Source organism: Piliocolobus tephrosceles, chromosome 3 (genome assembly GCF_002776525.5).
Source record: "Piliocolobus tephrosceles isolate RC106 chromosome 3, ASM277652v3, whole genome shotgun sequence".
NCBI classification, from domain to species: domain Eukaryota; kingdom Metazoa; phylum Chordata; class Mammalia; order Primates; family Cercopithecidae; genus Piliocolobus; species Piliocolobus tephrosceles.
Genome location: NC_045436.1, coordinates 87,464,471 through 87,480,236, shown reverse-complemented (window position 1 = coordinate 87,480,236; position 15,766 = coordinate 87,464,471). Strand labels below are relative to the sequence as shown.

The 15,766-nt window shown below is 36.3% G+C and overlaps 1 protein-coding gene across 1 annotated transcript in view; it reads left to right on the top strand.

The window, feature by feature from the left end:
- Positions 1 to 15,518, top strand: part of PAPSS1 (3'-phosphoadenosine 5'-phosphosulfate synthase 1) — a 104,982-nt gene extending 89,464 nt beyond the window's left edge. The window contains exon 12 of the mRNA XM_023220152.2: positions 14,797 to 15,518. Within this exon, the coding sequence (XP_023075920.1) occupies positions 14,797 to 14,935 (139 nt within the window). The 3' untranslated portion in view covers positions 14,936 to 15,518. The remainder of the gene's footprint in view (positions 1 to 14,796) is intronic.
- The last annotated feature ends 248 nt before the right edge of the window (positions 15,519 to 15,766 follow it).

Below are 15,766 nucleotides of genomic sequence, written 5' to 3'. Positions count from 1 at the left end.
ATAATAAGTAGATGTTGTTGTTCTTTGGCCCTCTCAACAAGCAAAATGCCTTGAGCATCCCAGAAAACTGTTTCCACGACCTTTGCTCTTGACTGGTTCACTTTTACTTCGACTGGACCACTTCTGCCTCTTGGTAGTCATTGCTTGATTGTGCTTTATTTTCAGGATTGTACTCGTAAAGCCACGTTTGGTCTTCTCCCTCAATTGTTACCAGGATCTTGATCCCACTTGTTTAAAATGTCCATTGACAGCTTTGCTCTTGTCTGCAGCTGATCTGGGTTTGGCACCAGTCAAGTGTAAAGTTTGCTTAACTTTAATTTTAATTTTAACTTTAACTTGAATTTAACTTGAATTTTACAGTCAGAATCGTGTAAGCCACACCAATCGAGATGTCTATGGTGTTGGCTTTTGTTTCTACTGTTAATTGTTGGTCTTGGGCATGGACAAGATTAACTTCTTCCTTGAAAATTTATGTGGTCTGCCACTGTGGGCATCATCTCCAACATCATTTTGTCTCTTCTTAAAATGTAAAGTGCTGATTTCTTTGGGACATTATCCCCAAAAACTTTTCCTGAAGCATCAGTGATTTCACCATTCTTTTACCCAAGCTTCACCATAAAGTTGGTGTTTGTTCTTGCTTCAGTTTTAGCAGAATTCATATTGCCCTGATAGGGGCTCTTTTCAAACTGATGTCTTACCCTTCCTAGTGCCTCAAATTAGATCCTGTTCAGACATGGTATAATCAGTTAGTGCGAGTTTATTTTGGTGAAAAATTGAAATCCATGCATAGTTTTTTTTCATATTGAACATTTTCCATGAACCTTTTGGAGACCCGTTGTATCTGTCTCTCTTTGACTGACAGAATTGTATTAATTTTCATCTATAGGTAGTACACTCTGCAAGTTTAAAGTGGTAGTGTGACAGGTAGGTAGCCCTGTCCTTGCTATGTGACTTGAGAGTCCTGTCTTCTCTGCCCTGTTTCCATGTCTCTGGAATAAAGGCAGTGGACAGGATGATTCCCTCTTAGCCCAAAATGTATAGCTCTTTGCATTATCTAGAGCACCTAGTCATTTTTATACCTTAGTAGGTACTTGTACATATGGATTGTTTTGTGCTTGACCTTTATTTAGTATACCTGCTCTTTTAGTACAAATCACAATCCACATTCAGCAAGCAAACAGATAATTCAGCAAGCAAAACAAGTAATTTTTTAAATTTACATTTTTATCAGTGTCAGCTCTACTGACATGTACTAATTGGAAATTGACTATGGCCTAGTAACCATTAATCTGAAAGCTGCCATCCTTTGCCTTGGTACTTCATAGTTGGTTTCCCATTTAGGAATAATGCAGCCCAGACCCTGTGTCCTCATTTGTGTGGCTCGTTTTGTAATAGTAGAGACAGAAGAGACAAAGAAATCTTTAAAAAATTAAAACAACATTCTCTTGTTTCTAAAATGGATGTAAAGTTTGTTGTCATTTGATTTATTTGAAATAAATGATAAGTTGTCTGGAGAAAGAAGTACTATTATTACCAGTGGAGATTGGGGGATGTTAGGTTTCTCATTAATGACAGAAATAATTCTGGAGACAGTGCATACTTTTAGATGATAGCAGACTTTTCTGAGAGGTGAACTGTAGCTAAAATACAGGAAAGTCTTATGAGAGTCAGTGAACAGAAAAGGCTTTCATAACTGGGGCGGGCAAGTGTAAAAGGACTCCTGACTGTTCCCTATATAATTCAAGACAGGAGGTATTCTACTTTATATTTTCTGAAGATCTGAAATGTGGCCCAGATTCTTCTGAACCACACCAAGAGAAAAATTTGCAACAAACTAGAACATTTTTACCCTTGTACAAAATTAGGTTTGTAAACATTTAGAAATAGTTCTAAATCATGTGGAGTTTTTTTGCCTTTAAAAGAAATATGTATATGTATGTGCATATATACTATATACGTACACCTAGTACGATTTCACTGTCTAAAAAGTGCAACTGTAAAAGTGATGTGCTGAGAGTTGTAAAAGGATTTTTTCTACCAATGGACCTTTTCTACCAAAGGATGCCTTAAAAGTTTTTTAAGAAAAAAAAAAGAATAAAAAGAAATTATAGTAAACTTTGAACTGTTTTACCACAAAAGGTGATTAAAACTTTAAAATATAAATTGATTATTAAGGGAAGTAGAAAAGTTTTGGGTACAGTTCTGCCCTTTTATGGTAGGCCATTGTCAAAAATTCTGATTTACTTAGTCTGGGGAGAGGCCTTATCATTTGTAGTTCTTTTAAAAGCTGCCTACCCTAAAATCACTAAAAAAGGGTAGAAGTGCCTTCCTACAGATCTATAAAACATACAATGTCAAGTGAAATGCTGGGCCCAGAAACCTTTTGCTTCTCACCTAGCATAAAATTTATTTAGTTTTTGTATAAGGGATTATGAACACAATCTTGTTCTGAGAGTTAGGATTAACTTCCTTAAGTTGCTAATATAGTGGCAAGGGAGAGAAAGAAGAGAGAAATAAAATTATTCTGCTAGTGGCTAAATGCTTAAAACTTAGGTGAATTTCCATTTTGATGAGTTATGAAAACAAAACCAAACTAAAAAGAGTAGAGCTTTTCTTTACACTTCTTGTGCCAAAATGTTTCATTACTGTGGTCTCTGCATGATCAGTTGGTTTAATCATACGCAGGACCCTAAACCCCATCTGTATGTAGTTGACTGATGTGCTGGTAAGCCTTTGATAACTTTGATATTTGGTTAAATAACTGTGTAGTATTGCTTTAAGTTTCTCTTTTAATCATTCAGAAGCTAAATAATTACATCAGTTCTCATAAGATTTTCCAAAGATGAATTCTATATTAGTTGCATGAGTGGCTCATTTTCTTGGAATCTTTTGGGGGTTACCAAATCTTAGTAAGTAATAACTGGGGAAGCTTTAAAACTGCCTTAGTTTTCTAACTTTTTGTGTTTGTGTTCAAAAGTAATTAAGTTGATGGTAATATGTTGGAAAGTGATTAAAATTTTGTGGAAAGGCGATAGCCTTTGATGTAGTGAGAAAACAGTTATTAATTATGCACAGATGAGGTTGTCTTTTGTTTGATTAATGGATGTTACTTAGCGCCAGCTTTTATGTAATTAATGAATTTGTTTTGTTTTTTATTTGATTAAATACCAATGTAAGACAAGGCTTAGGAGAAAAGAAACAAACTTCATGAAGATTTCAGGCAAAACATTGTTGATAGGAATTATGACAAAAATCATCTGTTTATATTTAGAAAGTTAAGGAGGTTCAAATTAGTTGTAATAGGGACTAAAGGAAATTTAGTTTTAGGACTACAAGATTAAAGCTCATTCTTTCAGATATTGCAAATAAACTTTTAGAGGTAATTCAATTATCTTGTTTATATTTTTTTCCTCTATTATAAAGTAAGTCTTTGTATTAGGGTAGATAGATACAGAATTATTCAGATTAGTGAAATAGTAAACTCAGAAAGCAGACAGAGTACACATGAGTGAGAGTGCCTTGTGGAAATTTGTAAATGAATGGTTTGGTGGACATAAATGCCTGTTGTCTGGTTATTTCCACATTTTCAATACAGTATTTCTTTCGTGTGTTTGATGCCAGAGTGTACTTTAAATCATGTACTATTAGTGTCATTTTTAAAAAACACTCTGACTGTAGGCATCTTTCGAGGCTTTTTCAGATATACTTTCCATGGGAGAGCTCATCTGTTCCTGTGGTTTCTGTGGGGGTGATTTTTAAACCTGTACATCAGTGTTTCCCAGTCGTATTAGTTTTTTGTTGTTGTGTAACAAAGCACCACTTAAAATAACACCCCTTTATTACCTCATGCATAGTTCTTTAGGGCAGAAGACTGGGTGTGCTTGACAGGGTTCTCACACCAGGTTGGGTTCTTATCTGAAGGCTCTGAAAAGAATCCACTGTCAAGTTGAACCTTGTTATTAGCAGAGTTCAGTTCCTTCTAGTTACAGAACTGAAGTCCTTATCTTCTTACTGGCTATTGGCTGAGGATTGCTGTCTGTTCCTAGAGGCCACTTTTGGTCTTTTTTTGTGGACCCCTCCCTCTCAGCAGTAGATCCTGCCTCATGTTGCATCCCTGTCATGCCTCAGATCTCTCTGACTTCCCTTCTGCTGCAAGACAGGAAAATTTGAGTGATTAGCTTAGGGCCACCCAGATAATTTTGCTATCTTAAGGTCAACTGATGAGTAACTTTAATTGTATATGCAAAATCTCTTTTGCGATGCGATAACATGGGATAGTAATAACACTGGGGGCAAAGGTCATTGGGGCCATGTTAGAATTCTGCCTGCCACACTAGTGAACATTTCTACTTAAATTTCTTGCTTCTTTGATTTCTTTATAAATTTATATCTTCTTTGACCATTCCTTAAAATGACCAAAACCAGCTTTACCTTTACCCTAATATCCCCAAATCCTGCATTTCTTTAGTTACTTCTTATTCACAGTATATAGAACCTTCAAGTCCTTTATCCTTTTCCCTCACTCTTCATAGCCAAGTCTTATCAAGTTGACCACTGAAATGTTTCTTGTGTGAATTCTTTCCTTTCCCTTTCTTGCCATAGTCTTTGCAATACACAAGTATTTCTGATAGAGTATTGGGAAACTGTCTTTTCTGTTAATTCATAAAATGCTTTGTTTTTATTAATTTTGATGTTTCTTCTGAATACATGTACAGTCTGACTATAACTGCATGAATTTACCAGTGAATCTCATTCTGTATTTGTCAGTTTTGCACATACTTTATTGTGGGGAGTTGCTTCATGATCATTAATAGATAAGACCTAATTTAAACTCTATCATGTTGTCTTCTAGTATGCATTTGTATATATTTGTATAGGTATAGTATAACTATGTATACTTTTGAAAATCAAATTATTTTATATATACTGGATCTTGTATTGAGGTCAATATATTCTATTGAAATTAGTAAAAACTTTGACTTCACTTTGCATTATTCATTTATTAACTTCTTATGGAGCCTTTACTATTTGCAAGCCATTGCTAGGTTGTAGGCACTATAGTTGGAAACAGGTAGGTATTGTCATCGCCCTTATGGAACTCAAATTCTAAGAAAGAAGACAGATAGCAAACCACTGACCACACAATTAAGGATGATAAGTACTTGGCAGAGGACTGTGGGAAACTCAGCACTTGTTTGAGTAAGTCTGAGGTACCGGGGATAGGTTCCTGGAGTAAGTGATGTTTGTGCTAAGCTCCAGAAGATGAGTTGGCACTCCTTTGATGAAGAAGGGAATAATAGTATTCTGGACAAAAGGATCTGTGCATGTCAAGGTCCTGGGTGAGAAGGATCATAGAGGGTTGAACTGAGTGAGGTAGAACAGAGTCAAAGGAGGATGATGAGATATTCGGGGCCCAGATAAGGTAGTTCTTGAAAGGTAGGAGCTGGAGTTGATAAGAATTTTTAAAAGATGGTGGTGTGACTGTGGATTGGTTATAAAAAATTCAGGTTTCTGGTAAAGAGGTAGGTTAGATTTACAGATTGCCTTTCTGAAGAAATTAAAAATGCTGAATTAAATAAAACATTTTCATAAAAGTATTGTGGATCTGATAAGATGGTGATAAGAACTGTGAGGCCAAAACCAGTAAGTGAATGCTGAAAAGTCAGATAAGCTGAGCGTTGAAGCTGCTTTTGCCCTGGTAAACCTAGCAAACTTGAGAGTATTGATTTTCAATGCCTCAGAGTATGGATGGGAACAGAAAATACAACTCTGGTCATGATCAAGGTGGAGAGCCCAACAGGAGACACTCCCATTCAGTTGAGACTCCCTCCTACCTTAATTAAGTGTAAGGGAGAACCTGAAGTGAACCCGATTCCTTCCCCTGTTCTAGGAGACTGTGAGCAGGACATTCTGCTTTAAGCTCGAAAGCTGGAATCTCTCTTCATATGGGCCAAACTTACATTACCTGGGTGATATTAAAACAAACAAAAAACCCTCAAGTCATGAAGTTAGTTTTTTGTGGTTCTTGACTAGGCAGGCCTCTAAGCATTCAGCAGAAGCAAACATAAACTCTTCTCAGAGCAGCACATCAGCATCCTAGGTCTCGGCTTACTCCTATAAATATTTATATATACTTAATGAACAGTTTTAGTTAAAAATGACAAAGGATACAAGGAAACAAAGTACCATAAGCAAAAAAAAAAAAAATGAAAACTGTAGTCAGCAGAAGCAGACCTGCAGAGACTTCACGTTAGAATTACCAGATACAGATTACAAAAGCACTATACTTGCAGTGTTTGTAAAACCAAGGACAAGTGTGAAAGTATCCACATGGAACATAAAAGTTATAAAAGTGACCTAGGAGTTTAGAAAAGAGAAAGAAAGACAGGGAGGTGAGTGTGTAAGCGTGTATCTGTATCATATGGGTGGGTTGCAGTGGGCAGATTGAAGGAAGTGGCTTGACGTCGAAGCATCTTCAGGAGGCACAGTCAGTAGCACTTGTAGTATAATTGTTGTATTAAATGAAGGCTGTTTTGTTTTTTCTTATCAAATACATAAATCTACTCACCTCCCCCGTTTCAAAACAGACAACCAATTTAGTTCAGTATCCTCCTTTGTAATTCCACAGGTAATGGGTAGAGAGTTTTAATGGAAAGAACTGTAGGTATAAAAGTGTGATGGAATTAGTGAAGAGTTCGTGTTTCACACACCATCGTTATTGTGTACAATTTTAAGTTTTCTGTACAGCAAATCTTTTGATTCCAAACGTGTTCGGATGGCAAGAGTCTGCTTCTACATTTCATAAAGGAGTTAATAAAAGATTTTGTGTATTTTGCTCTCTTTAGAATATTTTATCTAACAATAGAAGATGGCAAACTTTCTTTAATCAGTAATGACACAGATGATATGGAAATATGCATTATTTGTTTTATCCTTTCAATAGCCCCTCTTTTGAAACCATTCTAGAGAGGTGAGAAGCTTACATTTTCTGGAAATAAAATAAAAGTGATTTTTTTTCCCTTAGTGGTTAATACTAGGAATGATAGATGACACCATTAGAGAGATGTTATTATGGTATTTTTGGTATAAAACCCAGCAATACCCATATGCTGCTTTTAATCAACCATAGTATCTGGGAGAAAGAAGGGAGGGAGAAGGGGAGATACGCATGGAGCAGTAAACAGCAATTGAAACAGAGCAGTACTCTTGGGCTTTGCCCCCAGTGTAGAATTCTGATGAGCTGGAATCGACTACGTTGAAGACATTTTTTTAAATGCCAGGAAGCCAAAGTAGCTTTGAACCCAAAACAGGACAAAGGTCATTTTCTCTCTCTCTAAAGCCCTGACCAGGTTTGACCACTCTTGTAAAGTATCAGTACCAAAGAAAAAGTAAAAAGAGCAAATGAGACGGTTCCCGAAAGAGTATTTTTCCCTAGTGCTTATGTAGAGCAGTCCAGGTCTCCCCATACAGGTGCCCTTGTCCTCCAGTGGAAGGAAAATAGATCCCAGTCATTTGTGCTCACTCTGAAAAACCTCTCTTCCTAGAAAGTTTCTTCTTTGTGGCTAAGTGGGGTGCCCTGATTTCAGTGCATTTTTGGGTGAATAAGGGGTAAATGGGATAAGTGCCCCCTAAGAGGTCAACCAATTGAAAATATGTTTGAGAAAAATTATGAGAGCATTTAAAAAGAGAAAAATAACACCTATGTCACCAATACTTTTTGTGTGGTTTGCTTTTATTCTCTTTATACATTCATCTAACACAGTTGTGCATAGTTGAGTTTATAATATAATAGAGTTTTGTGTCCTGCTTTTTAATTTACTTTTCATGAGCATTGTTCCATGCTACTAGAAGTTCTTTGTAATCATTTTAATGGCTCTTTGTCAGTATCTGGTACCATACTAGGCCATAAGTCTCACTGGTTGTAGTTGAATAAAGAAGTTTATGAAGGCTCCCCCCTACTCTGGAAGAGGCTTCCTCATCACACACTCATGTCCTTAGGTATCACTGTGGGCAGGTAGCATCCATCTCCTTGTCCCATTTCTTCCCACTCGTCTTAAAAACACAGAGTATAGTTTTTCTGTATCTGTACCATCAGATGCCACTGAGATCTGGACATGATGTTGCCTTAGGCTGTAGACCTGAGCTGTGTCCAATCATTGACCTTCTTTCTTACCGTAAAGAGGTCTAGGAGGAAATAACTATAAAGCTCTATGTCTTATATAGTGATGTTTTGTTCTGTTACCTGCTTTTCTTTTTTTCTGTGACTTTGAGATTTCTTTTTTCTTTTCTGCCCCTTTAGGGCGAGGGTGTGATTTATATTTTATAGAACTATCAACCCAAGCTTGCTTTCTTATTATACCCATTAGCAGGGTTTCTCAATCTCAGGAGTATTGGCCTTTTGGGCCAGATAATGCTTTGTTCTGGAGAGGCTGTCCTATGCATTGTAGGATGTTTGCCCTGGGGAAGGGGAAGAGGATGGCAAAAATCATCTCTGTTGAGAAATTGAGTTGATTTTGCAGTACACTTTAGGACAGCCCTGGAAGTCCATTATTTGGCTGAATATTTAATAGGTGCTGCACTCTAGCCTTTATTTAGAAGACTGGAGTGCCGGGAGGAAAACATGACAAATGAGTGGCTTTTATTAATTAGATTTTAGATAATTCAATTTTTCATGTCTTTCAGTTGGTCTTTGGTTTGAAAATAAAAATTGTTAAATTCATCATGTATGATATCAAACAGTGCTTTTTAGTCCCTAAAAAGAAAGCTGTAAATGTTTATCTGATTTTGAAGAGAATTTTTAACCCCAGTCTTAAGAATGCTTAGTGTTTTGATGTATACTATGTTTGATGTAACCCACTTTCAAGTTAGATTAAAAAGTTAATTAGACTCAAAATCGATTCACTTACAAGTTACCACTATTATTTTTCATCCTATCAAAGAAGAAATTCCCTTTTGCTTCTCTGAATTGCTTGTTGCCTAGCTAGCACTTTTAAAAAGCTGGTCTAATTGAATATGAACCTTGAAAAGATACACATGAAGGGCCATCTGCTGACCCTAGCTCTTGTCCATGTGAGCAACTTGTAATGGTGGCTATGATGGCCATGTATGTGGAGTGAGAAACAGCAGATGGTTGTAAAGATTTAAAATCTTCAACAAGTGGCCGAGAGTCATTTCCACTTTGGAGTTAGTCAAGATGCTGGCCACATGTGGTTAGTATGTTATGAAGGGTTTCACATATTCTGCTCATTTGGGTTTTTTTTTCCCCCTCCTTGCTGTTCTAACCTCTTCTAAGAGCTAGCATTCTGTCTGCTGTAGATCATAAGAATCTGTAACCAAGTGGTTTTGAGAAGGAAAAAAGCAAACATCCTTGTATTCCTTTTTCCAGGTGCCATAGAAGATTGGTTAACTAGTATAATGAAATGGCCCAAATTAGAATTTATTTGTAGTGAAAACCTAAGGTCCCATATTTAGTAGCCTTTCCTGCTACTGGCAGATTCCTGATTACTCACAGGTGAAGTTCAGAGATAATTTTAGCCCATTCCAGAAATTCTTCAGTTTTTTTTTTAAATTTAGTTATTTCTGTAAAATAATGTCCATTTGAATGAAAAAAAATATGATATGATTATGGTGACTCTTGAGTCAACTCCTTGAACCTACATTCTGATAAAAAGTTAAAATCCTTATGTGACAGAGATAGAAATGTAAGTATGAGGCAGAGGAAAATGTGTTTTCCGTAGCCAGGGTGGAGTGGAACCACCACCATGTGGAAGCGGAAACTCCCATTTCGTGTGATGAACAAATGCTTGTGGCATGCAGGGCAGATGGAGTGTGAAATAGCTTCAGGACAAGAGGTACCCAGGGACCTTGGTTTAAAATTGCAATTTCAGAAGGAATGCAAGCAGACTTCTGGATTTCAGACAGTTTGGCATTCTGGGGAAAGAAAGGACTTTAATTGGTCTGGTTTTTTTCCAAAAAGTTAGGCAGAGCCATCCAACAAGCTGCTGTCTTCTTTTTCTTTGCCTTCAAGAACAAGCACTTTATGCAAGTGATAAGTTTTTCTTTTTTGAAACCAGAGTTTAGAATGTACATGACCGGAAAGCTCTAGCATCATAATTTTTCAAAGTGAAGTTTTATTTAGGGAGCCGATAAGTGAACCTCCTACGGAACTGAAACACATTCAGTCAGTATTTTGTTAAATTATTCTTGACCAAGCCAGTTTTTAATTTTACATCTGGCTAGAGCAAGCATTTTTGGATATAGTTGAAAAGCTATCTGGACCCCCTCCATAGCTACTCAACTCCCTTAACTTCCTGTCTAGGCTCTGCTTGCTAAGTCTTGTCCTGAGATATAACCTCTCTGGCCTGGAGATAAACTCAACTAACTGCGTTGATGGATTATTTTATATATTCATTCGCACGCAGATTCTCCACACCCTCAGAAGGCAACCTGACATCTTTATTGAGAAAATTAAGACCGTCTTGCATTAACCACCACATCTTTTTCTAACACCAAATCATTTCTCTCTCTCTCCACCCTGCCCCCACCTTCTCTTTCGTCTTTTCATCACTCCTGACCCTCCTCCTTGTCAAAGCTCCTCTCCCTGTGTCTTCATCCTGGCCTTCCTTCTCCAACCTATGCTTCTCTTATTTCTTTTCCTGGCGCTCATCCTCCTCCCCTTTCTCATTCTTGCCACTTATTTTCTCCTGCCTATATAACTTGTTAAGCCTTCTCTGGTTTCCTTAAAAAAAAAAAAAAAAAAAATCACATCTTAACTCCATTGTGTATCTCTGCCATTTCACCGCTCCATCTCTTTCTTTCATCATCTATTAAAACTCCTATATTAAGAAAGATTTAAATTCTGATTTGTAAATTCAGTATTTTGTTCCCTGCTGTGGTCATCTTCCTAAGCCCTCTGTGACCTTACCATTTTTAAGTTTCCCTTCTTCCATGACTGCATATAATCATCTTGGTTCTCTTTCTACCTTTTTGACAAATGCTTTGCCTTTTGGTGAGTTTTCCTTCTTTGGAGAGCTTCTCCATTTTCTCAAACTCAGTTTTTGTTTTAGTTTTGATACACTTACAAATTGTTTCTAACTCCAGCTCTCCTGATTGTTTTTGAAATCTCTTCTCTCGTAACCTTGCTTATTTTCCTAGGCTCATTTCACATGCAGTAACTTTGTTTTTCTCCTTTTAAGTCATAGTCCTTTATGTAATATAAAGATAATAGTTTACTTTATTTTGAACTATAGTAACTAGCCCATCTGCATGGGCCCGTATATCATGGTTGACTTGACATTTCTTGCACATTGAATAGGATAGAGGTGGGAGATATTCCCTACGTTTACAAACTCTCTGAATCAAACCATCTTGTTTTGAAGCAATATCTGTTAATCTTTCCTTTTTATCCATCATCTTCAATAATTTGGTGTAGACATGTAAAATGTGTTTTACCTAAGAAGATGAGAGTTGAAATACTGAGTTGAATGTGTATGTCTACTTCCTGGTAATGCAGGGAATAGGAAGAATAGACAGGGTGACTAGGGGAGGATGTCACATATCTAAATTAAAGTAGTAGTACCTTTCTGCTTAATAGTTAGGAAGGAGATTATAAAACACTGACTGAATTTTTCTTGTGACTGATTAAATGAGTCATACTAGTTTATATTCATATTATATATGTATAGATTTCCAGAATAAAACTCTTAGACATGTTTCAAAGGGGAGTGGAGCATTTGTTAAAATCCTGATTCCTCACTGGGAGGTTGGAAAGGCCAGAATTGGAGCCAGTAGTGAAGCTAAGAGGTAGAACTAGACCAGGAACCAAGTGTCAAGTTGATTGTACGAACTGACAGCAGTGATCAGGCAGAGGGGTAGGTCAGGTACAGGAGATGCTTGGAGACTGGTGTTAAAAAAAAAAAAAAAAACAAGCCCAAGACTCATATAAACCCTATGAACAGTTGAGTCATTGAGCACACAGATAACAAACGTCAAACAGAAGAAACCAGAAGCTTGATATACCACCTAGATCACTAAGGAAATAATAACACTTCTTTCTTGTTTTAGAGCCCACCTTAGTGAGTGGACAGCCCACAAGCTCATAGCTAGACTCAGTGAACTGTGATAAGGAAGATGGTGGAAAGCTGACTAGTGTGGAGGTGAGTGAGGTCAGAGAGAAGACAGATCTGAAGAGGATTATTGATGAGATCATTATGAAGGGCATGCTGAAACTTCTAATATGAATAGTCCAGATTTAGATAAAAGGGAATGAAGAAGTAGCCCAAACTTCAGTAACTGACATTTCTTATATTATGTATTTATGTGTTCACTTATTTATATCAACACTCCTATCCCATCTTAATGCATGTTACTTTTTTGTCTTAAGACCCTCTGCCACCCACTTCTAGGACCCATTCTTAATTTGTTACATTTGAATAAAACATTAATGTCTTTCAAAAAACAAAGGAGTGGCACAAGTTGACCACAGTATTCAGTAAAGCTAAATTCCCCTTTTTGCTACAGTATAAAGATTAGTCACTCACTGAGGGCTATGAATGGTGCTGTACTGAACCAATACATTTTCCTATACATGTACCTATTTATCCTTTCATATTTCACCAAATATTTACTGAGCTCCTACTTAGATAAATAAACCACCTTATCACTGGTTAGTTAATATTTATTGACTGAATATATTTGATGTCCCTAGCACCATTCAGGTATATTTTTTACTGCTAATGTCTGTCATTTACAGGTGTGTTAATAGCCATTATAATTGTTGTGGGGCCAGAATGATCACTTTGGATAGAGATTTTTAAAATAAGTTTTTACTCATCATAAAATTATTGATAATAATTGATATTTTTGTTTGATTTTAATAATATTAATAATTGATAAAATGATCATTGTAGAAAACTGCAGAAAACATGAACAGAATAAAAAGTACTTGTTAAGACCATTTCCCAGAGATAACCACTGTTAACATTTGGGCATATTTCTTCTTTTTTTTAAACCCCAATAATGAGTACATAGGGTATATTTCTTTATGTGCTCATTCATTCTCTCTCTCTCTCTCTCCCTCTGTATTTTCTCTATTATAGCAGTGATACTTGTCTGAGTTCAGGCTGCTATAAAAAAATACCATAACCTGGAAGGCTTAGATGACAAACATTTATTTCTCACAGTTCTAGAGGTTGGGAAGTCCCAGATCAAGGTGCCAGCAGATGCAGTGTCTGGTGAGGACCCTTGTACCTGGTTGTGGATGGCTGCCTTCTTGCTGTGTCCTCACGTAGAGGAAAGAGCAAGAATCTCCTGTCTCTTTGTTTTCTTATAAGGGGATTAATCCCATCATGGGGGGCCCACCCTTTTGGCCTCATTTAATTCTAATTACTTCCCTAAGGTTCCACCTATGAGTTCATAGCAATGTTTATATATAGTTTTGTGTCCTGGTTATTTTATTTATCATTAATCACATCATGAGCATCTTATCCCATCCTTACTTTAATGACTATGTAATATTCTACTCAGGACTGTACTGTAACTTATTTGGGATCTTTTGGCCTTTAGGTTATTTATAGTATTTTGCTATTGTAAAATGACTTTCACATAGCTGTCTTAGGCATAATATTTGTCTGCCTCTAATTATTTCCTTTTAGGTTTGTAGAAGTGTGATTATTAGTTAAAACATACTTGGCATACCTCCAGAAGCCAGGGCCACTTGGTAGTTTATGATTGCACTGAGTTCTCAGGTTAAGTCTATAAATAATGAAGAGAGGAAGGAAGATAGAACTGCCAACTAGAAGTAAACAGGCTCATGATCTGGTGACGTGGGCAATTCTGAATGCTTGCTGAGTCATAGTTGGCCATCCAGGTTGATTCCCATGTTTGAAAGAAGAGGATGAATTTAAGGTAATCAATATATGCCATACCTATACGTGCTCTGTGCTTAGTGATATGAGGGCTTTTGTGTGTTTTTGTATGTGTGAAGATGAGAAAAACTATCAACACTACCTCTGTTGTGTCTTGTCAATTAAATAATATTCATTATTGCTATTTACTTGCTGTTCCAGAAAAAAAAAATTCAATTTTACTCTTAATATTTCAGCATTAATTTAGCCTTTCAGGTTGTAACTTCCTTTAAAGTTTTCAGTTTGTGCTAGCTAAATTAGATTTAGTGTTTTCTTGAGAAAAAAAAAAAAAAATCTAATTCTAGATTAGTGACTGCCAGGAGCTGGGGAGGAGAGGGCAGAGGGGCGATGCAGGTATGACTATAAAAGGGCAACCCGTGGGATGGGCGTGGTTTTGGAAGTGTTCTGTAACTTCACTGTGGCAGCTACATGAACCTACACATGTGATAAAGTAATATAGTATTAAATGTATAAGAGAAATGAGTACAAGTAAAATTAGGAAAGTCTGAGTAAGATTGGTAGATTGTTTCCACACTGATACCCTGGCTGTGATATGCTGTTATTTTGCAAGATGTTACCTTTGGGAGGAAACTGGATGAAGGGTACAATGGTGACTGGCTATATTATTTCTTACAATTTCGTGTGACTCTACAATGGTCTTAATAAAAATTTCCATACTTTTTTTTTTCTGGTTTCTAAAAATTGGTAATATTCAATAGTGTGGTGTTTTTTGTTCAGTGACAAATTTGAAATCAGATTTATATTCACAAGTACTATGTTCAGTATTTTTTTTTCATTAAGCTTATCTAATATGAACAGAAGGAACACATGCTTTTTAAAAATCTAAGTTTCTAAAATTATGAAATAATTTTCTTTTTTTCCTCTCCTTTAGCCATGAAGACTTTGAATTTATTTCAGGAACACGAATGCGCAAACTTGCTCGAGAAGGCCAGAAACCACCTGAAGGTTTCATGGCTCCCAAGGCTTGGACTGTGCTGATGGAATACTACAAATCCTTGGAGAAAGCTTAGGCTGTTAACCCAGTCACTCCACCTTTCACACGTTACTAGTAACAAGAGGGGACCACATAGTCTCTGTTGGCATTTCTTTGTGGTGTCTGTCTGGACATGCTTCCTAAAAACAGACCATTTTCCTTAACTTGCATCAGTTTTGGTCTGCCTTGTGAGTTCTGTTTTGAACAAGTGTAACACGCTGATGGTTTTAATGTATCTTTTCCACTTATTATAGTTATATTCCTACGATACAATTTTAAAATTTTGTCATTTTATATTATATTTATGCTTCTGTCTCATGATTTTTTCAAGCTGTTGTATTAGTTGTAACCAGTAGTACACACATTGAATCTTGCTTTTTTTCCCCTTGAAAAAAGAAAAAATTACCAAACAATAAACTTGGCTAGACCTTGTTTTGAGGATTTTACAAGACATCTGTAGCAATTAGATTTTTTTTTTCTACATTGAACATAGAAACTGCCTCCTTTCTTCTTTCCAGTCAGCTATTGATCTTTTCAGCTGTTATAATCTAAAGTATTCTTATGATCTGTGTAAGCTCTGAATGAACTTTACTCAATAAAATTAATTTTTTGGCTTCTTACTTATGTGATACATTTTATATTGCTTTTTTCCACATACCCTTTCCTCCTTGTAAAAAAGTTTCTGATGGAAGAGGGAAAATGCAGGCATCTTTTATTACTGGAATCCAATACTTAGTTTCGAATACTGTATTACAGTGCAATTTTTGACAGCGGGAGCCTATGTTCCATTATTTAAGTGGGAAAATAATGAGGCAGTCTTAGTCCATCCAAAAAAAAGTTTCTTTGAATATTTCTCTAATATTCTTAA